At 46.7% G+C, this 24782-nt stretch overlaps 1 protein-coding gene across 2 annotated transcripts in view; it reads left to right on the top strand.

Annotated features, from left to right (window-relative positions):
• Positions 1 to 21945: 21945 nt before the first annotated feature.
• NR2F1 (nuclear receptor subfamily 2 group F member 1) overlaps positions 21946 to 24782 on the top strand; it is an 8966-nt gene continuing 6129 nt past the window's right edge. Inside the window, exons 1-2 of one of the 2 annotated variants that reach the window (XM_041489462.1) lie at positions 21946 to 22020; positions 22063 to 22396. In XM_041489462.1, the coding sequence (XP_041345396.1) occupies positions 21946 to 22020; positions 22063 to 22396 (409 nt within the window). Of the gene's footprint in view, positions 22397 to 24782 lie in introns of both variants that reach the window. The other variant, XM_041489461.1, reaches the window with a different exon arrangement.

The following is a 24782-nucleotide window of genomic DNA, read 5'->3' as shown; positions in this document are numbered from 1 at the left end:
TAATATGTGTTAATCATATTCAGAAGTGCAGATTTTTAATATTTAGTTTCTCTTTCAGGCTTTTGCTGCAAAACAAAACTTCTGAGCCATGCAGCTAGCATATTTAGGAAGTCCCTTAATTGCAGTTTCTCTTATATTGAAATTTTAACTCATTGTTTGCTATACTATTCATTATTATCTCATGCATTTCTAAGGATATGTTTTCAATATTCTGACAACTGTATCAATTTTTGAGTGATTGGTGCACCTGTGCTGTAAGATACTTTATTCTTGGCCTCTTCCCGTACCTACAAAGCAAGTCCATTGGCAGACAATTGCCTCTTGTCAATTTGTACTGATGTAATTTTTTTTTTTTTCCATGGTGAGGGTCCGTGTGACAAAGAATGATAAAATTGAATTCATTTTAGCTGGAAGGATTTTAAGGAATTTACTTTTTTGATCATCCAGATGAGAGCCTTACAGCTCCCTATAAACTCAAAAGTCATTTCTTATTAAAAAAAAAAAAAAAAAAAAAAAAAAAAAAAAAAAAAAAAAAAACACAGAACATGGAGGTGGCTTCACCTAGAAGTGAAATACAACCTATCCCACTCCAGAAAGTGGTAATGGGAAAAAACAGTTATTTCTGGAAGTTTTGGATCAAGCTTAGAAATAAACTTGAATTTAGAAAAACAGGATGTAATTAGCCAAACTGAATTATAGCCAGGGTGTTGTTCCTACTGTTGTAGGCATTCCTATGCTATTTTATAATGATTGCAAGGGATCACTGCATGCATTTTAAGCCTTCTCTAAAGCTGTTGTCGTTTCTAAGGGGCAGTATCTAATCAAATATAAACTACAGCTGACTACATTTCAGTTACAACTGAAGTGTAACCATAAGCAAGACTCATGTTTTGGGACATTTTTTATTTCTGAAAAACATAGTATTCTGGTCTGTGGAAATGCTCACAGACCAGACAGGATGCCATTGTGACAGTGGATGAAGAAAAAAAAATGAAAACCAAAACAGCAACTTTGAAAAGATAATTTTGACTCAGTTAGAAAAGCTGAGAAAAACTACAAAAAGCACCATAGAATCTTGGGTAATTTTGTCTTTACTATTCAAATGTTAGGGGAGAACCTGAAAATGTTACTCAGAAGCTAAAACACTGTTTTGATAGAGAAGTATCATAGTTAATTTTAATGTCTTTTCTGACTGCTAAAATAATTTCAAAAATTATTTAAAATCTATAGATGATGGAGTGCACAAGATCAAGATGTGTTGTTAGTGCAGTGTGCAGTGTGGACTAAACCTATGCATTTTTCCAACTAATGTCAGTGTTTCTAGCTGAAGAAGTCCCATAGCAGTTAGTCAAGAAAGTTCATGTTGAGCTCTTCAAAAAGAATGTCTTACAGGGATCATTTTCTACTCACAAGCTCATGAACATGAACTTGTGACTAGAAAATTTAATGGCTGTCATGTTAAAAATCAGTGGATTTTGGAATGAAACAACCGTACTTCCCTTCTAGAGCCATGATCTCTACCAATACACAATTATGATTTAGTAGTGATGGTCTTCTTGATATATTGGAATACAGTAAAGCTGAAAAGCTGATTTGAACCAGAACTGCATTTTTTTAAACTTCCTTTAACATGGTGTAAACTGAAAGAAGTTCTGGTGCAGCTAATTTTTATAGCTACATAAAGCACTGAAACTATCTAGCATCCCACCATTTTCAGTATGTTGCCTGTGATCTTAGTAATGAGGCACCAGTGTGATAAGCCACATACTTTTTACTCACTTGGAAAAAATGAATTATCAATACAGCAATGGCTGTAAAATATGAAGCAAGAAAGTCCTACTCATTCATCTGGAGTTTTAATTCACACTTTCTGTGGAAAAGCATAAAGTTGTTACTCATTGAATGCTGAGTTCTAACCAAACAGATTAAATTATTAAATTATTCTTTCCATGGTTCTGCAAACAGCAAAACTTTGACCTGCAATATAGCAGCACCTAATGCAGGGAGGTAAATTTTACTGCTGCTTGTTTAGAGCTTCATAATAGCATAGGTAAATGGGTAGGCAAGCGATCTACTCCCAAATACTGTTCAGAAGTTCATGAGTGCTAACCACTTGTATGAATTTCTAGATTAATTAAAAACAAATAAATTTAATGGAGGAAAAAATCAATTTACTTGCTGGGAGAACATGTTTCCAGAGAAATAATGATGTCCAGTTCTTGGGTACCTTGCTATAACATGGTATTTTTTTCTAACCCTTCCCCTGGCTATTTGAGCTCAATGACTTAGAGGTGAGCTCAGAGCAGCAGGACTGATGTCCTTTAGCACCTAACTTCCAGCTTTAATGTATCCAGCAGGTCCCTACCTACCTGCACATACAGCTATGAATGCATAGCCTCCAATAATGTGCAGGGGGGTAAAGTTAGTCCCTGCTGCTACAGGGGGGAGGAAAAATAAAATAAAAAAGTTACTCCCTGCTACAAAGAAAAAAAACTATCAAAACTTTGGCTAAATTTTTACCTTTTCAGTCAGGTTCTTTTCTTTTATATTTTCCAGAAGTTGGACCAGGGTCTAGTAGTTGCCTTCTACAACATATATGGACCTGTCTTAGCAAGGCACAAATCCCCATTGAGTCCATCAGAGGGGACTTCTTTGTTTCTCTTCCTTGCAGGTTTGTTTTCCTTATATCTGATGATTTAAGCTGACCAAAGCCAATATTTGCATCTAGTAGAACTGCAGGGTTTCAGCGCTGCTAACAGCAAGTACAATAGTCCTACAACTTGTGAGTCAGCACGCCTAATGCAGTCAAAAATTACCTTGACTGAAAGATTCAATTCTAAAACTGGTCGCACCTTTGTCATGAGTCCCTTATAAATATGAATTTTAAGTGACAGATGAGACTTCAGGATTGCTCTAACAAAGTGTTTTGATGGGCCTTTAAAATGTCTGTTTTCAGAAATGCACTGAAATTGCAGTTGCTTCTGTAGTATTCAATGGTATAAGAGTTAGACTAACACAAAAATTGGATGGGACCAGAGTCAAATCCAGTGTTTGTGTGTAACCCAGCAAACCCTAGGAAACAATCAGCTTGTGCTTTCTTAGCATAAAGATTTCATACTTTAATGAAAAGAAAGTTTGACAAACATGTTATTTATCACTACTTCTTCTTTTCGTTAGCTTACGGGATGAGGGAGAAAAGTCTTTGGGACCAGTCTTTTCCAAATTAGCTAAATGGGAATAGATACACTAAAGCCAGCCAGAATCACACAAGGCCACAAAACCCCATGTGGGCAGAGTCCAAGCAAAACTCTACTTATGTGCAAATCCAGCATTGGCATAGGTCTGTTTTGTCCTCCAAAGATGAGCCAGTCCCAGGGTCACAGCTAAAACCTGTGCGTGGTCTGTATGCACCCAAACTGCAGGGTGAGGCATGCAGATTCCAGCACATCTGCACTGTGGATGCCAGAAATGGGAACCGAGTTTTTTAAAAGTGCATCTTAGCAGATGGAGTGGATGCATCTTAGAGTGGCTTTTTCCTGCTCGAGTCTGTTTTTTTCCCTAGTGGGGAGTGCTTCTTCAAACAAACTTCTCCCGATCAATAGAGTGACCGCCCTAATGTATAGTTAGTGCGCGTGAGGGTCATACATCTGTCCCTTCAGTAGGCATTAATCCTACATTCAGAACTATGCGAGAGGTTAATGTTTGCTAATCTAACAGACTCTGTTTCTTTCCAGCTCTGAAGGGATGAAAGGATGTGAGCTTGACTTAAGCATTTTAAATTTGGTCTGTGATGAATTCTGCCTGTTTTATTACAAACTGGAGGGATAGGGGTGGAAATATGTCTCTGCTCCTCACTCAGACTTTCCAAGCCAAGAATATTGTTATCATTATTAATCAAGAGCATAACTTTCCTTATTTCCTAGCAAAGGAGCAGAAGGATTCCCCTGTGTAAGCTGAAAAGGATTGGCAAGGAGAAAGGGGCAGAGGGAATGAGAGCATTTGCTTCCAAGCAAGACAAACTCTGCCCTTAGAGCCAAGTCTCCCTGGGGCTTGGCTATCCAAGCAGGAAGAATGTGAACTGTTGCATTTTGGCCTTTATTTTCAAAGCTACTTGACAGAGAAAAACTATCAGGAGAGGGAATGCCAGGCAGAAAGGACCTGTATTAAGCCAGAAAAGTGGGGTTCCCTGTTACACCACAGAAGACTTTGAAGGAAAGTTCGCAGCATTCCCCAAGATAACAGCATTTCCCAGGCTGCCATGCCAGGAGGCAACCACCCTTGTCCTTCGGCAGGTTGACCCACACTGCAGGATTTCCCCAGACAAAATAGGGATTTCAAGGGATTCCCAGGAGTGAAAACAAGAATGAACTCCTTATGACTACTTTTAAAGTTTTTTTGAAACCTGCCAGGTAGAGAAGGGAAAGTTAGACTTGAGACCATAGAGGGATCTCATGCAAGAAAACACAAGAACATTTTTCAGGCAGGGCAAGGCATATTTTCTTGTGGGATAACAAGGAAATCATGCTGTGACCCTAGTACTGGTATTTGGATTTCACCTGAAATTACAGAAAATTAAAAAATAAAGTAGTAGACTAACATCTTCTGAGAGAGCAGGGGAAAAAATAGTAGGGCTGCAACTTCAAAATTTCCTAGATTTGCTATGCAGTGGATCTGTACTATCCTGTACAATAAATTGACTGTCCCTTTGAAAATAGCTATTGAGCTACACTCATCACAAGTCAGATGCAGAGGTAAAATAAACATTTCTCTGCTCTCCATGATATCTAAAAGTGCTATTTTTGCATGACACAGCTTTCCACAAGCCCAAGGTGTAAAGACAGTAGGCTATGATAACATTACTTTTTACTGTAGCACTAGGAGCTCCTAAAGTTTAGCTTGTGGAGACTAAATCAATACAATATTCAGTGCTGTGTTGTGGAAACAAACAGAAGAGCACAGCAGACCTGTCTCTGCTGCAGGTAAAACAGGTCTGAGAAGAACAGTGCTATGGTCAGAGTAGAAGCAGCAGATCTTGTTCTCTTACCCTCACAGTTCCGCAATCTGCACCAAAAGGAGTGCCCAGCACCCTTTTTCCACCACAGCCCAACACTTCAAGTCTTGATTTTTTCATCAGATTATCCTGAAAATATGCAGATGAATTATCTGGGAGATTCCAGTCCCATCCACCCCCACACACATCAGACCAGCAACGCCGGGACCTGACATAAACTACATCTTATTTCAATATCCCAGATAGGTAGATGGATAGAAAATTGATTAGATGTAGGTGGTCTGGTGATTTTAAGAAAGAATGAACCCTGAAGTTTATGCAATCCTCCTGTAATTCCTACCCCTGCTGTTTAGCACGAACAGAACATTTCTCTGTGACCATAAAATGCCTACTGCTCACATCCAACTGCTTGTAGAAATTGCCCTTGAGACTAAGCAACTCCCACAAGACATGGTAACTTTTTTTTTTTTTCTTTTTTTTTTTTTTTAAGGGAAGTAGAGAAAGGGGAGAAGATGGACTCACTTAAGGAATTAGTGGGTCTACACCATAAGGAAATAACTTCTTTACAGCTTCCCTGAGACTTCAGGATTTTGTGTTTCTATTTTTACAAGAATGGGCTGATTTGTCTTAGGCTCTTACTGTCTATTACTGCTGAAGTCCTGGAGAAAGGTGGGAAGCAGAGAATTCTGGCAATCTGCCTAAAGAGAAATCAATGAAACAAATTAATCCTTCACAGGCTGCAATGACACAGTAATCCATCACTCAGAGGTGCTTTCATACACGAAAACAGAGAGCAGAGGAAAGAGCCCTGGGGGACATCACAGACAACAACTTACAACAATACTGGGAAAATACTAAGGAATCAGTTTATTTAAAGAGGAGAGATTTCAGCTGATTGCCTGTTTAGTTTTATAGATATTTTTCTTCATGCTGCTGCAAAACTCTGAGCAGATGGCTCTACATGCTGAGCACTAGCTACCCTGATCCCCGTGGAAGTGGATTTCCAGGAGCAGGTGTGGAAATGATTTTTTTTTTTTTTTACCCATGATGGGCAAGTCGCTGAGGAACTGACTTTTGGAGGGGAGGGTCTCTGAAGGTCCTCCGGGCTTTGCAGGATCGGGCCCCTCAAGCAGCGGGTGCAATGATCCTTACCCACCTTTTCAGCTCCATGGAATGCATGTGGGGCAGGGTCGGAGGGAAGGTTGAGGGCAAGGAGTAGCCCACTATCCGAGTCCTCAGTTGTCACCGGTTGGGAGGACGGAGAGGCTGGGCAGAATTAGACCCGCTCTCCCCCTCCAACCTCGCGCCCCTTCTCGAGTCCCCTTTTAGGAAAACGCACGCGGAGCAAAGACACGGATTTGTCGATACCATCGACAGGTGCTTAAAAACCACTTAGCGGAATCCAAAAGTACACCTTCCCCCACCCCTTCGAGGGAGGGGTGGTTGCAGGGAGCGACACCTGCTGCGGTCACGGGCGCCGCCTCAATAAAACAAAAACAAAAACAAAACCACACGTGGCGCGGCGGCGGGTGCCTGCGCCGTCCGGCTTCCGCACCTCGCTGACTGTTTTTCTCTCCCCGTGTGGATGTGACTCCTGTTTCGAAAAAGAGCCAGAACCGGGAGCATCACCCATCCCTCAGGGCGACGCCCCGAAGGCGGTGGGAGATAGGCAGGAGTTCGGCAACACGCTGGAAATCGGCGGAAAACTGTGAAATAGCTAAACTGCCGAAACTCGGCCGCCGGGGTGCTCTCAGGAGGAGTTCTTTTTTTTTTTTTTTTTTTTTTTTTCCATTCCTCCCATGATTAGGGCAAAGAGGTAATTTTGATATCCCGCTTTCATGTCGGCTTCGCTACCTGCACACTTAGAAGTCATGTTTTATTCCGACTTTCCCCTACTTTGAAAAGGTTGATAACGTAAGGATAGAGTGATGCTGCTGATGTCGGGAGAAATATGCAAACTGGGGAAACTAAGTGCTTCAAAGAGACATGCGTCTAAACATGGAGATCGCTGTTGATGGAGTCAGTCTGTTCCCAAGAAAGTGAAGAAGCACCGAATTAAATTGCCAAGAAAGGGAAACAAAAGTTTCCACATTGTAACTATATTACTTCACCTATACTATTATCTTTCAGATGACATCTTGAAAGAAGGCAGACTCAGTACAACCTCCATATTCAAAAATTGGCTGTTTCAGGCCACAAAATCTGGACTGATTTAAAAAGGCTTTTTCATCCTCCAAATCAAATGAAGCTATTGTTAATTAGATGTTTTCTGTTAAAAATATCGCTATTCCCTTCATTAGATACTCACACACTTAGTGAACTTCTTAGTATCTGGACCATCCGTTTTGTGGGGGTTGGGGGGGAGTTTGTTTGTTTGTTTGTTTGTTTGTGGGGAGGGGGTGGGGCAGTGGCTTAGGCTGAAGAGTGTTCTCCTTTTGTACTCTTATTTTCTGGGCATATGTAATTCATTTTGCTCATTGGAGTGCCTCCTATGGAGAATTCTAAAGGTTATCAGTATTCCTGAAGAGTACATGTGAAGGGGGAGCCTCGCCGACCTGCTCCCTCGGGAAGAAGCCTGTCAGTGATCTCCGCTGGGATAGCAAGAATTCCCAACCAGCCCAGGCGGATTTCAGAGTGCTGATCGCCTTCAAGGGGTCACTGGGGCCCTCTTGCCCTAGTGGAGACACCGCCAAAGGGAGAATTAAGTTGGAGGAGAGGGGAAGGAAAAAAAGTAAAGGCATTTCACCAGGTGGCTCGGGAAGTTGGCAAACAAAAGAAAACCCGCAGCTCCAGCAGCTCGGGCTCTCCAGCTCGTAGTGAAAGGCATACTGGGGACGTTTCTCGGATTAAGCGTTTGTTATAGGTGTGCTTTCTGCTTGCTCGGCAGGCCTGAAGGGAGGAGACTTCTCCATCTGCCCCTGCTAGCACTGGAATCTCGGCGCTGAGCAGCCGCAGCAAAGCCCAACCGTGACGAAAAGCACAGGAGCGGCATCCCGCAGTTGGCGATGGGATACGAGATTATCAGCCCGCGGTACGGGTGGTGCGTGGTGTCTAAGAGGCTCTGCAGTTTTTTCACGGAGGAGCGCAGAAACACGCTGGGTGAGCTAGCCCTTTCCTGGGCTGGCAGGAGAAACCAGGGACGTCCTGCCTAATTGTGGATAGCCTAATAGCAGGTGTGATTTTGCCACGTGTTTTGCTTCTAAACCTGCGACCTCTTCAGATTCCCTCCGGCAACGCTTTGTGCCATTTAAGCCCATCTTCATCCTGTTTAGACAGATTCAGCCGTGTGCTTCATGTGTCTCTCTCCCTGTATTGGCTCCAAATAAATGGATCATGAATGTAAAACTATCCCCCCAAGACATATGACTAAGAATTGTCAAGGAGACTTTGGTCCACTATCTATGTCTATTATACCAGTCACTCATCATGATCCCTTGTGGTGTGTCATACGTCATGATGACACTGATTCATGACACAGTTTAATGCTATTCGGGGATGCTCCGGCATAGCACAGCATCCTGCCTCCACCCTTCACTTTTGTAGCTCATTACAAATGCATCCTTCACATCGTCTCCAAAGGATCATTGCACAGCCTAAATTAAAAGCAACTGTCCCAGACGCTTTCTGGTCAAATGAGCACAGCTCGGGGTTTCTAGGTATTTTCCTGTTTAGGAGTTGTTTTGCCTGTCGTCTCTGCCTAGTTTTTTGCCTCGGATCCTTTGGCGCAGTGATTGTCTTCACCGTCCCTCCACTCCCAGCCTGGGGCTAAAGGGATCTTTCCCGGGGGTCTTTGCCTCCTTCCTTGCGTTGTGAGTTCGGCACTCCTGACATTAAACCGAAAATGATGCCTGTCCACACATGAGCTATCTCTTCCCCTTGTGGGAGAAATTAAGAATCTCCATGCTGAGCACTGGCGGGAGAGGCCAGCGGGCGGCCGAAGTGTGGCGAGAAGCGGGGGTGGGTGAGGACGCAAATTCGCCTCTCTCCACCTTCGTGCATACTCAGCACGGGGGTAAACCCCGGGCTCTGAGGGTGGGCGTAGCAGCATACGGAGGTCGGTGCAACCTCTGGGCTCTGGCCGCGGGGCTGCAAAAGGTATGCAAACAATAGCGGCTGCAACACCTGCGACCCTCAATGGTACTGGAATATGTACAGTAATACGGAGTAGTTGATCTTACCGCTTCCAGAGGGAGCTCAAAGCTGGAAAGTCAAGGTTAGAGTCCTCTAAACTGTAAACATTTTCCACAGGGCACGTCCACAGTGCAGGCAGATGGACAGGGAGACGAGAGACAGAAAGAGTCCCTTCGTTTGTCTCAGAAGGGACTTTAAGATTCATTTAACATCATAAAGATTCTGTCAACGTGTGATCTGTTTAGCTACAGTCCGCTGCTGGAAAACTTTTACCTGTGCACGGTGGGAAGAAACACGAGGGTAATGCATGGTCAGCAGGGATCCAAGGTATAGTAATTAATTCACTGCAGACCACGGCGCTCTTTAGCAAGTACTTAAAGTCTGTCTGGAAGTGGCGATCTACTTGTGCACGTTCACGCAAGGATCTCACGCGTGTTGTGATGAAAGTTGTTTGGGTGCATGTGAGCACTGGTGTCTCACCTGTCTGCAGGATTTCGGGGCTTGGGCTTGTGTAATATGCCCCGGCGTCAGCCTGTAGCATGGGACGTTCACATTGCTCTGCATGTTTTCCCTCCATGTGATTCTATGCATGTTTGTATCACGTATTATTAAACGCAGACAATCCCGCCCCGCGGTTCACAGTTCACCAGAGGCTGACACTGAAAATTTAATGCTGACTTGGAAATGCCACACACAATTTATGAAGTGCGACAAGCGTGCAAGAATGGCTGGGATTTGGGTCTGGGCAGAGAGATTACTCTATAGGGCGCTGAGCTAGACCAGTGCTCAAGAGGTCAAAACCTACCTTCACCCTCATCCTCACCCTCATACGCCTCAACCTTATCCTCCAGCCTGCTTCGTGCCCACCCCGTGCTGCCCCCGCACCTGCCCAGCCTGAATCTCAGCTCACACGCGCAGACACTCGCACGAGCGATACCTGCCTCCTGTTCCACCCAGGAGCAAATTTCCCGCTCACCATCTCTCCTCCCACATTCCTCTCCCGAGAAGGAACCGCTCCTTGCCCTTTCGGTCCCCAACACTCCGTATAGTGTCACAATCTGCATATAAACCACAGGGAACAAGGGACACGTTCGTTTTCTTCCGGGAACAAACAAGGAAAAATATATAGATGAGCCCAGCTTTATTGCTCTGTTAGCAGCAAGACAGCCTGTACTTGTAAAAGGCGGGGGGGAAAGAGGACGTTGTGTTACAGAGTCACCACCATCCCCCTGACAAGTCATTATGCCTCTAACCCCCCACCGCCCCCGCAATTAACCGCACCTCACGAGGGTGCTGCTCACCCTCGTGCTCAAATTTCAGCTGCTCAAATTGCGCTGAAAACTAAGGGATCCTATGGAATCCCAGCGGGTGCCCGGGATGGAGAGTTCCGCTCAGACGGCCCCGAAAGTGCCGCAGGTCCGGGGCCAGCCGCAGCAGTGGAGAGGAGCGGGGGCGGGAGGACGGAGTGGCTCGAAGCAGCGCGGAGGGAGTGCGCGCCCGCGGAGCGGCCAGGGGCGGGTGGCGACGGAAAGCCGCTTCGACCCGAGTATGACCCTCGGTGCGCGACGCCTAGGAGACTCCTACTTGCGCTGCCAAAGCTTTTTCCTTTCTCTATTTTTTTCCCCTGAATTCCTCACCCCTCACTGGTGTCTTGACCCACGGCACAGTCCAGCAAACAATTCTGTTTATGTCCTTTACAATAGCAATTTTATGCGGTACAATGCTACACATACAGCAATGAATATGCATAGAGAACTGCGAGGGGACATGAATGCGTACGGCGAAATGCCACTTTCCCTACCTGTCCCTTTTTTAGCTAGTTTGAACAAAAGGCATCGCAGATGCGTTTTGTGTCACTGAATTAATTCCAGATATTTGGTACACAAACTTAGCGAGCCCAAAGGAGATTAATTTTCCAGAGTAATCCAATTAAAAGATTTTTTAAACCAATCTTTTTGAGGGAAAAAATAGTCTAAGGCTAAAGAGGAAAATCGGTTTTATGACAGTGATTTATTGCACCAGTTTGGTCTACAGAAAGATGCTTTCCTTTATTTTCGCTCCCACTGTGAATTCGCAAATATACGCTGGCAAATATACATGTATATATGGCTGAATTTATTTTATTTAATCTCATATCATATAATTTTATTTTATTTCCCTGTATTTTATTTTCTTTTATGAAAAGAGCACCATCCAGGCGAGATTCTTGCCCTTAAGCTCCAAGGAAGGGAGTTTGGTCGTTCACTAGTATCTTAGACTTTTTAAAGGGCTAATACATTTATGGTCTCTTTTCCGACGCCCATCCAGAGTAATTAGCACATATGTTCTAAATAGATGATAGTTTTGTGAGCAATAAAGCAATTATCCATCGCTAGAGCTGACAGCTCCTCCAAATAAGCTCCAACCAGCAGCTAATTGGAGAAGTCATTTCAGCTTCATTGTCTGCAATTAGTCCTGCTAAACTATTACACCCAAACTACCTGGTTTGAGGTTTATTTATTCATTTCTATTTGCATTTACTAAGTCACGCTTAACTTTTCCAGAAGAGCCTCTCTGGGGCTTCTTGGAGGGAAAAAAAAAAACCACTAAAACTTTCCACCTGAGCTCTGGATGACTACTCACAGGTCCTTCGGTGCTGGAAAAGCCCCTCTGTATGTGTGTGTGTGAGTGTGAGTGTGTCCCCAGCCGTGCCTGGGGATACGATGTCTCCTTGCCCTTTCCCATGGCATTTGATAGGGAAAGATCTGTGGGTCGAGGGAGCCTTTTTCTGTCCACTTCCCACAACCGCAGCCTCCTCGGGGATGAAAAAATTAAACAAGGCAATGGGGGCTGAGGACTTGTGCACAGTGAGTGGAAAAAATGTGTTAAACATCAGTTTGACGCCCCATCGGAGCTTCAAAATATACACCGCCTGGATTTCTTCTACTTGATTTAATCCTTATTGGACTGTGTTTCTTCTCGCCATCTATTTACCAAAAGTCCCAGCAAAATGTACCTCGGGAGAGAAGCAGGGGGGTGACACACGATGGCGGGGGGGGAGGACTTCATTTGAACCTCCAGACTTAAGCAGGTATTTAGCAAGGAGGCACTCCAAGGAGTTTGAAGTAAGTCTCTTAAGTCATGACTTCTGCCCAGGACTTGAGCTGCTCCTGGAGTGGAAAAGATTTCTCTGTCGGGATGGGAACTTGTAGCCTTAGCAACAAAGTAGTCACATGAAGGAATTTACAGCAAAAGTATTCCAGACTGAGAAAGAAACGCCAATTTCTGAGATAGTGCCCTGGATTGAGCCTCTAGAACAAAACTTTTTCTGTTTGACAGAGCCCCCAAGTTTGCCCACCTTTCTTTTTTTTTTTTTTTTTTTTTTTTTCTTAAACAATACCCCAAAAAAAAAAAAAAAAAAAAAAAAAAAACACCACCAACCAAAAAAACAGAAACACCACCCTTGGCAAGATGATACCCAGCAACCTATGGACACCTTCGTCGGTGCCTGGCCGATATGCTGAATTGGTTGCCCGCCCCAGAACGACTGTTCCTTGGGGTTACCCACTCCTGGCGGCCGGGACTGTCTCTCAGTCCAGCTATCTGCAATAAATGCAAATTACGATAATCCAGGAGTCTGAGGGTGAGAGGGAAAATAGTGTGGGGTCGACTCTCCGTGTTACAACTCCGAGCACCACCCCTCAAAAAAGATCCCACAGCCCGGGCACCGGGAAGGGGTCTCTGACGTGCTGGTTGCTCCCTACCCCCAGATCAGCCGGCCCCAGGCAGGGAACACCCTGGCGCGGCCCGAAGGGAGGAGGGACAGGGCATGCCTGTGTCGCCGCGGAGTCGCAGGGTGCGCGCACAGCCGGCTTCGGCTTCAGGGGGCTGCTCACGCTGGTTCTTGTCTGACGCACTCAAGGACACGCACCCTTCGGCCAGGCAGCCCAGCGCAAAGGCATTTTCGCAGCTCCCAGAGCACACACACAGTTATTTTTTTGTTGGGTGGCTTGGTGGGGTTTTTTCAGTTTTTTTGGTGTTTTTTTTTTTTTTGTTGTTGTTTTTGTTTTTGTTTTTGGTTTTTTTTTTTTTTCATTTTCCATTACGAGCGATTAAATGGTGTCTATTCAAATCTGCTGATCCAGAGAGAAAATAGGAGTAGATAAAAGGAGATTTCAAGAGACCCCCTCGTCCCTTTCACACCAATCTGAGCCCCAGAATAGCCAAGGATCAACTCGGACAAAAGCCCTTTCCCTTTCCCTTTCAGCTTCAGAAGATTCGGTGGAAGGGGTTAACAATAAAACATATAACTCTAGACCCGTTTGATAGGATCAGGCAATTTTGTGTAACTTATTAACGACACTGTTGGATGTGTTTGGGCTTAACCCCTAGAAACGTGTGAATAATTCTATTTTTAAAAAATTAAACAGCTTTTGCACGGTAAAATACGTAGCAGTCATTTATAGCTTTTGTATTGGGCTGGAGCGATCTACTGTGTTTATTCTGTTTCGTTTAAACTTTATCTAAAGCTCAGCCCCGTCCTCCCCACGCAGACAGAATATGCCGTAATAAACATATCTTGCTCCTGACAGTTTCAATGGAAATGCTAAGGTTTATTACTCAGATCAATTTCTGATTAATAAATATGATTATATCTCTACTACTCTAGCATTGCTGAGTATTTCCCAGCAAACATACTTTTGCACAGTTTTATCTCAGATGAAGGGGCGAAAGTTTAAGTACTTAAATACCTTGGAGCCCGTCTCTGGTCTGCGGAAAGTCCAGCACAAATCTACTCCTGACTGACCAATCCCCTCAGTAAAAGAAATGGAATCTCTGACAGGTAACTATTAAGGAAATTGTTATATACTGTCGTCGATGGCGTTCAGGACAATCTCACGACTTAAAATCTCCAAACGTCAGCCCTTCATCAAGATCTCCAGCCCAGTTCAGAATCATAAAAACACCGAATTCAGCCCTAACAGAAGCCGAAAGCATAAAATACAGTCAGAGCTATTCAGTGCAAAGCGTAATGTTAGTGGCTTTTGTAAAATTTTGTTTCTCTTGGCTTCAGCCCGCTGATCACCACAGCTTTATTTGTGCCGAATGTAAATATTTGATCCTGGATTCATGAGTGTGTTGAAAATTATTCCCAGATTTTCCTTATACAGGAAGGTTTGATCTGCATCCAAAGGTCATCAATTTCTGTTCCTGAAGCTCTGCTTGGGAATTGCTATGCTTCTTTGTGCTGTTAGAAAAGTGGCCTTCGCTTTGGGAGCCTTCTCTCCCGCCCTCACACAGACATATTTTTTTGTTGTTGTTGTGTGGTTGTTGGTTGGGGCTCTGTGGGTTTTTTTTAGTTTTGCTTTTGGTTTGGTTTGGTTTTTACTTCTAGGCACAGATCTTTTTTTTCTTTTCTTTTTTTTTTTTTTTTTAACTGTGGGGGGACAGGCTGACTGTCGTGTGCTCAGGCGTTTCTGTCTGTAGGGATAACGAGCGCCTGCTTTCTGGTTGGCACTGGAACCCGGTACTTTTGAGTGCTAACAAATGACAAACCCCGGCTCGGCGTGGACCCGCTGCCGGGGAGGATGCGGGAGCGGCAGATTGCCTTCTCGAGGGCGTGGCGGGGGGAGTTGCGAGGGCCGCTGTCACACTGCTTTTTTGCCAATCCCGTCTAAAATCTTTCCAGGGAAGCAGGCAATGTGCGCGGAAGGGAAGGGCGGTCGCGCCTCTGGGTTAAACACACGCGGAAGGCGAGGAAGAGTGGACACATCTCGGTGGGGTGGGACAAAAAATACCCCGTGGGTTGCGAGACCTGCTGCGATGAGCAGCAGCTCTGGATATCGCAGGGATGTCGGCCGTGACCCCAAGATGGTGTTTCGCAAAGGAGATGGGGGGAAGGATTAAGCTCCGAAGAGCGGGGGGTTTGTTTGGGGTTTTTTTAATAAATAAATAAAGCAGGTTATGCGTGATGGCGTGGCCCGGGGCATGTGCGGCAGAGAGGCGGAGGGGGAGCTGAGCAGGGAAAGGTGGAAGACCTTGTTTGCCAAGCCCAGTCGCCTTCGGTGGGATGTACTGAAATGTCCTGGGCTAGGGTGACTGTGATAGGGATACCAGGAAGTGGGAGAGAGACACCCACCCGGGACGTCCAGGGTGGGATGGGCCAACCTTCGGTATCGGACTTCCTTTAGAAAGCGACCAGGGTTGGCACAAAGCATCCCAGAGTGCATCCCTCAGGACAGCTGTGAGTGGGTGCTGCAGGAGGCGGCGAAGGAGCAGCACAGACTGTCTGGGAGGAGCTAGCCCCACTTACTCACGTCTCCCCGGGGTGATGCCACTCACTGGAGACCACCTGCCCAGGGCAGGGGGTGACCATGTCTCCTCCAGAAGCACCACCTCCCGTACACACACATACCATATGTTGCGTTCCTCAAGAAACTTAGTTATCCTTCAGGTCTGGCTTGGGCAGAGGCAGGAAAAGAAAGGAAAAAAGAAAGGGAGAAAAAAGGCAAATGGAGAAAAAGGCCTGTGAGGAAAAGCCCCAGCATTGCTGATGAGAAATGAGGCTGGGCAACACCAGTTCTGGAGGCCTGGAACAGCACTGCCACCCCCAGCCTGTCTGGGAGGCCTGGGGAGCAGTAGGGCTGGGACACACAGTTAAGACTGGGGGGGGGGCGGTCCAGGTGTGACCATTCACATCCACTTTGCAACAGGCCCGGCCCAGGAGAGAGGCCACCCGAAAAGCTCCAACCGAGGGAGGAAGGCAGAGGCTAGGGTAAACCCCAGTACAATGCACAGGTTTTACAGCTTTTAGGTGTCCACAAGTCAGAACTGAGGACAACTAAATACAATAAAAATTGAAAGCAAGAATGAAATAATTTTTGCAGGTCAAAGCTGTTCACTGTGCCCTGTGTAAGTGTGCACATACTGTCTTCCATCTACCCCACTCCATAGGTGTGTGCATTTATATGTGTATATATGTATGTATGTCCCCGTGTGTGTGAGTACCTTTTTTAATGTGTGTGTGTGCCTGTGTGTGTGTGTGTGTGTGTTTGTGTATGTATATATATATATATGTGTGTGTTTGCTGCCTTGTGGAGCTTGGCAGCTGAAGAAGGCACTTACTTGTTTAGGAAAACACAGGCTATGTATCCGAGCTCCCCAATTACATGCAGCCTGGCCACTCACAAAATAATAATACCATCAACTGGGTTTTATATTATACTATAACCCCTCAACCTGCCTCCCTCCCTGCCAGAAACAACCTGTAAAATTTGTCACCACTAATCTCCAGAGGAACTTTTCCTTTCTGCAGGGAACGAGAGAAGAACCAGTGCCATTCCGGGTTGGGTGGGAAAAAAAAAAACAAATAAAAACAAACAAAACCACCCCCTAAAGCCTCCAAAAACACTCCCACCTTCAGATCTCATCCTTGGACCCTGACCTAGGGAAAGCAGCATCTAGTGTGACAGAGGGAAAAATTAAGCCTCCAAGTTCCCAGCTCTATCTCCTTTACACATTCCAGATCCACAGAGGTTAAAAAAGGAATCAAAATTCATTTCCCAATGAAACGTGAGTTGTGTCCGTTTTAAAGTGTCCCTGTAATTTGTCGAGTAGAGGAAGTGCCTCTCGTCGGCTGAACTGTACTTTAACCTGGTCAACACAAGCATGAGACTTTTATTGAGGGATGCCCAGAGTCCCGTCTCCCCTCCCCAGCAGGCTACTGCACAGCCACAGGACGTCGGGGGTGGGTTTTTCCTCGGGACTCCCGCAAACTTCACCGGCCCTTCACCCACCGGCTATTTCTACAAACCCTGTTCAAAAACTGCTTTCCCTCAGCACGGAGCGAATGAAAACCACCAAGCGTTTCCAGCCAGATGAAGGAAAAAATTTCTGCCCGTCGCACAACCCCCGCTGCCCCGACTAGCGCAGTCTGAGCATGTTTAGGTTCCCTATGTATTACGATTGTTCCCAGCCCGGCTGGGAAACATCTGATTACTGCCCCTGTAATCTGTTGACACTATCACCCTGATAAACAAGCTGCCATCGATCTTTTCATTAGGTGATCAACAAACAAAGCAGGTGAAAGAGAAGAACGTTGGAATGCTTGCACGTCCCTAGCTCGGCGCCCTGAGGCTGCTGCTGCCCCTGGGACCCAGGTCGGTGCCTGCAGTACCTGCGTGGGTCACCTCTGTGGGACACGCGCGTTATGTGGGGAGGGGAGCCGTGGAAATTCCCACACATGTTTCTATAGGGGGAAAGGAGGACGGAAGGGAGAAGGGAGAAAAAAATCTCGGACAGAATGAAAACTAGGAGCCATTCACTCCTCCCAAATGCCGGGATGCCCAAATGACGCCAGGAGAGGAGGTGGCCCGGGGGGGGGCAGGATTGGGGAAGGTCTCCCTGCCAAGTGTCGCGGCCTCGCTCCCCTCCCTCTGCCCCGAAACCACGAGGAAGGAAGCGGCGACTTGCCTGGGGTGGCCTGGGGAGTCGTGGCCGTCGGCAGGGTGCCCGGCTCGGGAGGAGCTGGTCTGCGGCTGCTGGGTCCGTCCACCTTCTCTCAGGCTTCCTGCCTCTGTCTGTGTCTGTGTCTCTGTCTCTCTCTCTGTCTCTCTCTGTCTCTCTCTGTCTCTCTCTCTCTCTCTCCCCCTCTATCTATCTATCTATCTATCTATCTATCTATCTATCTAACTGTAACTATTTTTTTTTGTAAATGTAATGTTAGAAATGTACATGTCACAGAGCTGGTGGCACCCGTTCTTGTGACTGACCATCATAGATTTGTAATTATATCAGAATTGCTGTGCTACATAGAACTGCTTCTCTGCTAGAGATGTTGCCTTGTGGTGTCACAGGGATACTGTCATAGAAAATGAAATACCCCCCCCTCCCGTGCCTTGCTCTGCCTCTTTTACTCCCTGTCTCTTCACAGTCTGGGGAGTAAAATCTTGATGATACACACACGGAGCTTGCTTTTTTGTCCTATTTAATCTTATTCGTTTCACCTTTTCACTGATCAAGAGACAGGACGGAGACTTTATTTGGAAAGAGCGAGAGAGAGGAAAGAAGCCTACTGTTGCATAGTCAATAACATCCTTTTTATCAATGCAATATACAACAGAGACGGCTTGGCCAAGGGGCTCATTGAAAATCTCTTCATTATTTCGGGACAAAATCAAGCACTTATTCTGATTTTAGAAATGATGAGGAGTCTTTTCTTCAGGGGGCTCCCAGCCTCAGATTTCAGAGTTGACAGGGAAAGAAAGAAAATATCATGAATCTCTATACATCAAATTTGAGGGCCTTTTTTTTCTCTTTACTTTTAATTAAAGCAACAACACTTTACAGAAATAAATAATAAGAATAAAACTTCTGTCACCTATTTAATTCACTTTCCTTCTGCAGGTTTTCCATCCAGCTTCTAATCTGATTATAAACTTTTATGGGAGCTAAGAGAAAGGTGTGGTGGGGAGTAGAGGGGTCTGGGGTGTTCGTTTTGGTGGGATTTTTTGTTGCAGGGGGGAGCTGTTCAGTTTTTACAGTCTGTTTCTTCTTTGTCACATGCAGTCTTTCGAGCCCAAGGCAAATTTCAGATCCCTGACGAAAGGGAAGCTGGCTATAAGGCCGGCTTGTGAGAGAGACAGAAATTGAAAAGAAGAGGGTCTTCTCCTCAGTGCAGTTTTCTATTTAAAATAAGAAAGGGGAAATACATTTTTTGGTAAAAGTCGGGGGTGGGGAGGAAGACCGCAGACAGGGCTCGGAAACCCCTGCTTCCCGGGCTCCCCTGGGCCGACGGCTCCGTGCCCACTAGATGGCAGCCGGAGCCAGCGATTCCTCCTCGCCGGGACCGAGGCCGCGCCGGGCCGCGGAGGGGAGCGGAGGGGAAGGGGGGGACCGACATCCCACCGCCCCGCCTCGCATGCCCCCTTCCCGCGTGGAGCAACTCACTTAGCGAGGTCAGGAGACCCGGGGGGAGGGGAGCGAGGGGGAGGGAGGGCATTGCGTGCAGGACGTATGGGGTTATTCTATCTGTTCACACACCCCCAAAAAAATTAAAGGGTAGGGGTGAAACCCCCGCGAGAAGCGTGGAGCCCTGTGGGGCTGCGGGTGGACATGTTAGGTGAGGAATGAGGGGACAGGCTGCAAAAATAGCCCGAAGTAGGATGGGAACATATGGGGATTTGAATATGTGTGTGGAGTCGACCGCGTGTGTGTGCAAGGGTGTGCATGTAAGGGCGCCTGCTCCTTCGTGCAGCGCGGGTGCTTTCTTCTCCATCATTAAAACCCCTGGAGTGGCTTTTGCAACTGGAAATCGGAAGATAAATCCCCACACCACCCCAACCCACACCAACTTTTCACAGGGAGCCCATATCGTGTCCTTTTAATTGCACCTTTCTGCCTATGCAATGCATCTTGCTCTGGCCATGTGTGTGATGGGGTGGGGGGGAGGGGTAAAGGGGTCATAGACGACCAGTACTAATCAGGTCTCAAAGTAAATAGCAGCACACAGGGATCTCAGAGTAAATTGTGCTTGTCAGAAAAATCTCCTCTCTCTCTCTCTACCCTTCCACTCTCCCTCCCTCCCTTCTCCCTTTTCCTTTCCCTTCCCCATCCAATTCAGTAGGTAGTGGAGAATTTTTTAAAATTTAAATTTTTAAAAATAAAGGGAAAGAAAGAGAAAGAAAGAAAGAAAGAAAGAAAAAGAAAGAAAGAAAGAAAGAAAGAAAGAAAGAAAGAAAGAAAGAAAGAAAGAAAGAAAGAAAGAAAGAAAGAAAGAAAGAAAGAAAGAAAGAAAGGAGCGGGGGGGGGGAGTTGGGGGGGTAACCAATGGAGTGAAGGAGGCTTGGCTAACCTTAACCTCCCATTTTCTCTCCCCCCAGTTCAGGGCTCTGACCAGTCAGTCGCCTTTGATTATCAGTTGCCAGCAGCCCTTCTCTTGGCTCCTTGACACGAGCTCCATATAAGGCAGCGATCTCCATAGAAACGTGTCAGTTTCAATAGTAGTGTCAAAGTTCACTATATACAGACATTCGCGCAGATCCCCCTTTCGGAAACATTGCTTTGCTAGGCTTCCCGTTTAAACGCATTCATTTTTTGGGTCTCTCTCTCCCTCTCTCTCCCTCTCTCCCCCTCTCTCCCTCTCTCCCCCCCTTCCCTTTCTTGCATATTCTATTAGTTGTGTGCCCCCCCTTCATCTCCCTCTTCTCCTTCCTTTTCTTCTTTTTTCCACCCTTCCTCCTTGTGTCTTTCGCTTCATTCCTGCAGGAGAAGAGGAGAGAGGTGAAACTGGAAAAAAAAAAAAAAAACCAAACTCGGAAAAAAAGAAAGAAAAAAGGGGGAAAGGAGAGAGAGAGAAAACAGGGGGGAGGGGGAAAGTCCGGAGAGAGAGAGAACGCGTTCGCATCTTAATACGGTTATTATTTTGACAATTCTTGCCTATTTTTTTTTTTTATTTTGGGGGAGGGCTTCTTTTCTGGGTGATGAGTTTTTACATGAAATACTTTTTTTAGGCAACTAAAAAACCAAAAAAAACAGAATCTTTTTGGGGCGATTTCCACCGATTTTCTTCCTTTTTTTTTTCCCTCGCAACTAGTATCGTGCGCTCTCACAGAAGAAGAACACCGAAAAGGCAAGAAAGGGGAGAAGAAGAGGATTTATTTACCGACCTACTTTGGATCTCTCTTTTTCCTGCAAGTGTCATTATTATTCCCGTTCTCTATTTTTACACTTCGCCGTGAATTCGTCTCCTCTGCGAATTTAGTCACATCCGATTTTTTTCTGCGATTAAAAAAAAAAAAAAAAAAAAGGCGAGAGAGAGCGCGAGCGAGCGAGAGAGACAGAGAGCGAGAGAGAGCAGCTCGGGAGAGAAAGAGCAGCGACCGGCAACCTCCTCCTCCTCCTTCCCCGCCGCCGCGACAGGAGATCAAACTGCCTCAGCTCCCCGCCCGCCTCCGCCGCGCTCCCCGGCTCCACCGCCCTGAATGGCTGACGGCGCCCTGCCCTGGACCTGGCCCCCGGACACCTCCATACTCTGATCGCCGGCGAGCGGCTCGTCTCTCGACCTCCCGCCTCCCCGAGAGCCCACACCGGCACAGGCGGCGGCGACAGCGGTGGCGACAGCAGCCTCCGCGGGAGCGGCGGCGGCCGAGCCCCGGCGGCGGCGAGCGGCGACCTCCTCCTCCTCCTCTTCCTTCCCCTCCTCCTCCTCCACCTCCTCCTCCTTTTCCTCCTCCTCCTCCTCGGCGGCGCAGCGGCTTCCTCTATGCCTGCACATCCTCCGCGCTCGTAGCGCCCGGACCGCGTGTGCCTGTGCCCGTGCGTGTGTGCGTGTGCGCGAGTGGGGAGCCGTGTGCCGGGCGTTTGCGCGCGTGTCTGCCTGCGTGTGCGTGTCCGGCGTGTTACTCTCCTGAATGCCTCTCCCGACAGCCTTGTTTGCCAAAGGGCAGGGAAGGAAAGGAAAGGAAAGGAAAAGGAAGGGAGGAAAAGGAAAGGGAAGGGGGGGGGAAAGAGAGAGGGAGAAAATCCTCCGTCGCCCCCTCCCCCTCTCTGAAAAAAAAAAAAAAAATTAGCAAGAGCGCGAGCGAGAGGAGGGGGGCTCGCGGAGACGAAAAATAAATAAAATAAAGAAAACGGCAGGAGCGGCTCCAGCCGGCAGCAGCGGCGGCGGCAGCAGGGCAGCGGCGGCGGCAGCCGAGGCGGAGGCAGGCGGCAGCAAGGGTCCCCTCGCACTCCGCTCGCCCCCGGCGCCCCCCCGCCCCCCGCCTCACTCCCCGGCAGCCCGCAGCGAGACGCGCCGCTCCCCAGCACTTTTTTGGGCCCGAGATATGGCAATGGTAGTTAGCAGCTGGCGAGATCCGCAGGAAGACGTGGCCGGGGGCACTCCGAGCGGCCCCAACCCCGCCGCGACGCAGCCGGCCCGGGAGCAGCAGCCCCAGCAGCAGGGGAGCTCGGCCACCCCACACACCCCGCAGACTCCCAGCCAGCCGGGACCCCCCTCCACGCCGGGAGCGGCCGGAGACAAGGGAGCAGGCCAGCAGGGCTCGGGGCAGAGCCAGCAGCACATCGAATGTGTGGTGTGCGGAGACAAGTCCAGCGGCAAGCACTACGGCCAGTTCACCTGCGAGGGCTGCAAAAGTTTCTTCAAGAGGAGCGTCCGCAGGAACTTAACTTACACATGCCGCGCCAACAGGAACTGTCCCATCGACCAGCACCATCGCAACCAGTGCCAGTACTGCCGCCTCAAGAAGTGCCTCAAAGTGGGCATGAGGCGGGAAGGTGAATATTTCTTCCCTACTATGCTATCGCTCCCCTGTCCCCTTGGCTGTGCAGGCGTGCGTGTGCGAGGGCTCTCCGTCTGTCTGTGTCTGCCTGTCCGTACGCGCACACACTCGCACCTATATGCATATACATATATATATATACACACGCGCGTATACGTGCGGCGTGCAAACACACACACACATAAATATAAATATGTTATTATTATTATTATTATTATTATTATTACTACTACTATTATTACAATCGCTTGCTAAATATTTATCATTTAGCCGCTATCCCCACTTCCCCCTGCGCGCGCGTGTATGCGTGTGTGCGTGTGCGTGTTTTAGATGTGGTTTTGTCTATTGTTGGCATGAGACCGGAGGGTGGGGGGAGATACATCTTTCTCCGTACGAGATGCGACTCCATTCAGCTTCCTTCCCCCTCACCCCCTCCCCACCCCCTTTCCACCCCATCATTTCTTTCTAAACCTGCAATACCTCTCGGTAGATCCATCTCTCAGGCTCATTTTTCCCGAAAGAAAGATGAAAGACGAGTAATTAGGGAAAGAGGAAAGGGTGTGAAAAAGATGGAAGGGAGAAAACGGGGAAAAAAATAAAAGGGGAGGAAATGTGCTACTCTATCTTCTCTTCCCTGTGTTTCCCGGTGCCCCGGAGTGTGCTTCTGTGAGAGATTTGGCCTTGTTTTCATTCCATGCGTTCAAAGGAAAGTTTGTGACTGAACCGTGTTTCTGTACTTCTGTCATTTCTTTCTTCTTTTCTTTTTTCTTTTTTTTTTTTTTATTTAATGTCCTGCTCATTTTATTTCTTCATCAAACTCCACCCTCTCCTTAAAGACTTCATACTAATCTCGATTTATAACCTCTTTACCGGTTCTTCTCATTTTAGCAGCATCCGCAGCCTGCATATGGCACGGGGTCCCCACTAATTCTAACTGCTCTGCTTTTTTATTTTTTTTTCCTCCTCCTTTCCAAAAGTTGTCTGTGGTTTTCCTTGCGTTCAGACTCATTCTCGTGTAGGGGGATTTCCTGCCCTCTTTTCTCCTTGAAACACGTTCTCTCGGTTTAAAGTTTACTGTGACTGTCGTTAAAGGTGTTCTAAAGACGTCACATCAGCGAAATAGTTGGTTCTGCAGGCATTTTAAAACTGTATTTTATATGCCACAAGAAAAGGAATTGAATTAGGCTGCTTCAGATCTGAAAGAGCTCACAAATATGATGGCTTCATTGGTAGTTGCAGAGGCTGTTGGTAGGCACCTGGGAGAGTGGAGGCAAGCAAATTTTTTCTAAAAAGGAAGGAGGAGAAAAAATAAACAAAAAAGTGAGAATTGTGCATGCAGTTAAATGAAAATATCTGCCAAGTTTGCAAGTAGATTGAAGAGGGAGAGCTAGGCTGGAGGACAGCAGGACAGAGGTCTGGCCCGGGTGGCAAGGAGGACTCGTTGGGGAAGATAAGAGAAAGTTGAGAAAAATGTGGCATGCCGGAAACATGAGTGATTGCATGTGCGGGTGTGTGCCAGCAAGCGTGTGCGGTTGTGCGGGGTGTCTGTGTGTGCAGGGTACAAGCCTGAGTAGCCGTATCTTCCCCTGAAGTTACATTTGTTCATTTGTTTATATGGCAAGCGGCTGCAAACCCTGGCACTGATGGAGTAAAACACATGCATAACACTAAAAAAAAAAAAAAAAAAAAAAAGCAACAAAAAAACCCCAACTTTGGTCAGCTTTCGGGACTAGAGGCATGCTTACGCTCTGTGTGGAGATGGTTAATGAATCCAGTGTTTTTGCAGTTGCAAGCTTGTGCATTCACTGTGCAACGCTGACTGCAGGCTTTTGCAGTGGCAACAGCTCACCAAAGATATTAATTACACCGTCCCCTTTTTTTTCCACGAATGTTTGGCTATTGTAAGTTCGGACATTTTTATTTTATTTCTCCCTTTCCCTTGATAATATTTAACCTTTCTATTCCTTTTAGCAGGGAAAACTTTGCTGGGCGGGGGAGGGGGGGACTTGATGGAAATCTGGTTCTGTGTAATAAAGTTAGCAGTGGGGAGCTGGAACGCTGCGACCTGTTCCAGCATGAAGGGTAACGAAGAGGTATTTTTGAAGAATATGTACGCATTTGGTTTTATGAATTATTTTATTTAATATTTTATTCTAAAAAGCTATGCATCAGTTTACTTGTAAATTTCAGTAGTATCAGGGCAATAGGCTGGGATTCACAACAGAACTTGGCTATATTTTTTACAGTTGGCTGTGATTTTTAACTCTGCTTTCTCACCACCCGGAGGACTTATTTGATTTTTTTTTTTCTTCCCCGTGCGGGGCTTTCTTTTGTTACGAGAGGGGAGGGGGGGGGGGGGGGAAGAGGGGGTTGTGTGAGGA

The sequence above is a fragment of the Pyrgilauda ruficollis genome, unplaced genomic scaffold, assembly GCF_017590135.1.
Source record: "Pyrgilauda ruficollis isolate IOZ18807 unplaced genomic scaffold, ASM1759013v1 scaffold94, whole genome shotgun sequence".
Classification (NCBI taxonomy): domain Eukaryota; kingdom Metazoa; phylum Chordata; class Aves; order Passeriformes; family Passeridae; genus Pyrgilauda; species Pyrgilauda ruficollis.
Note: the sequence above shows the minus strand (reverse complement) of the source record. Positions and strands in the feature narration are given on the sequence as shown.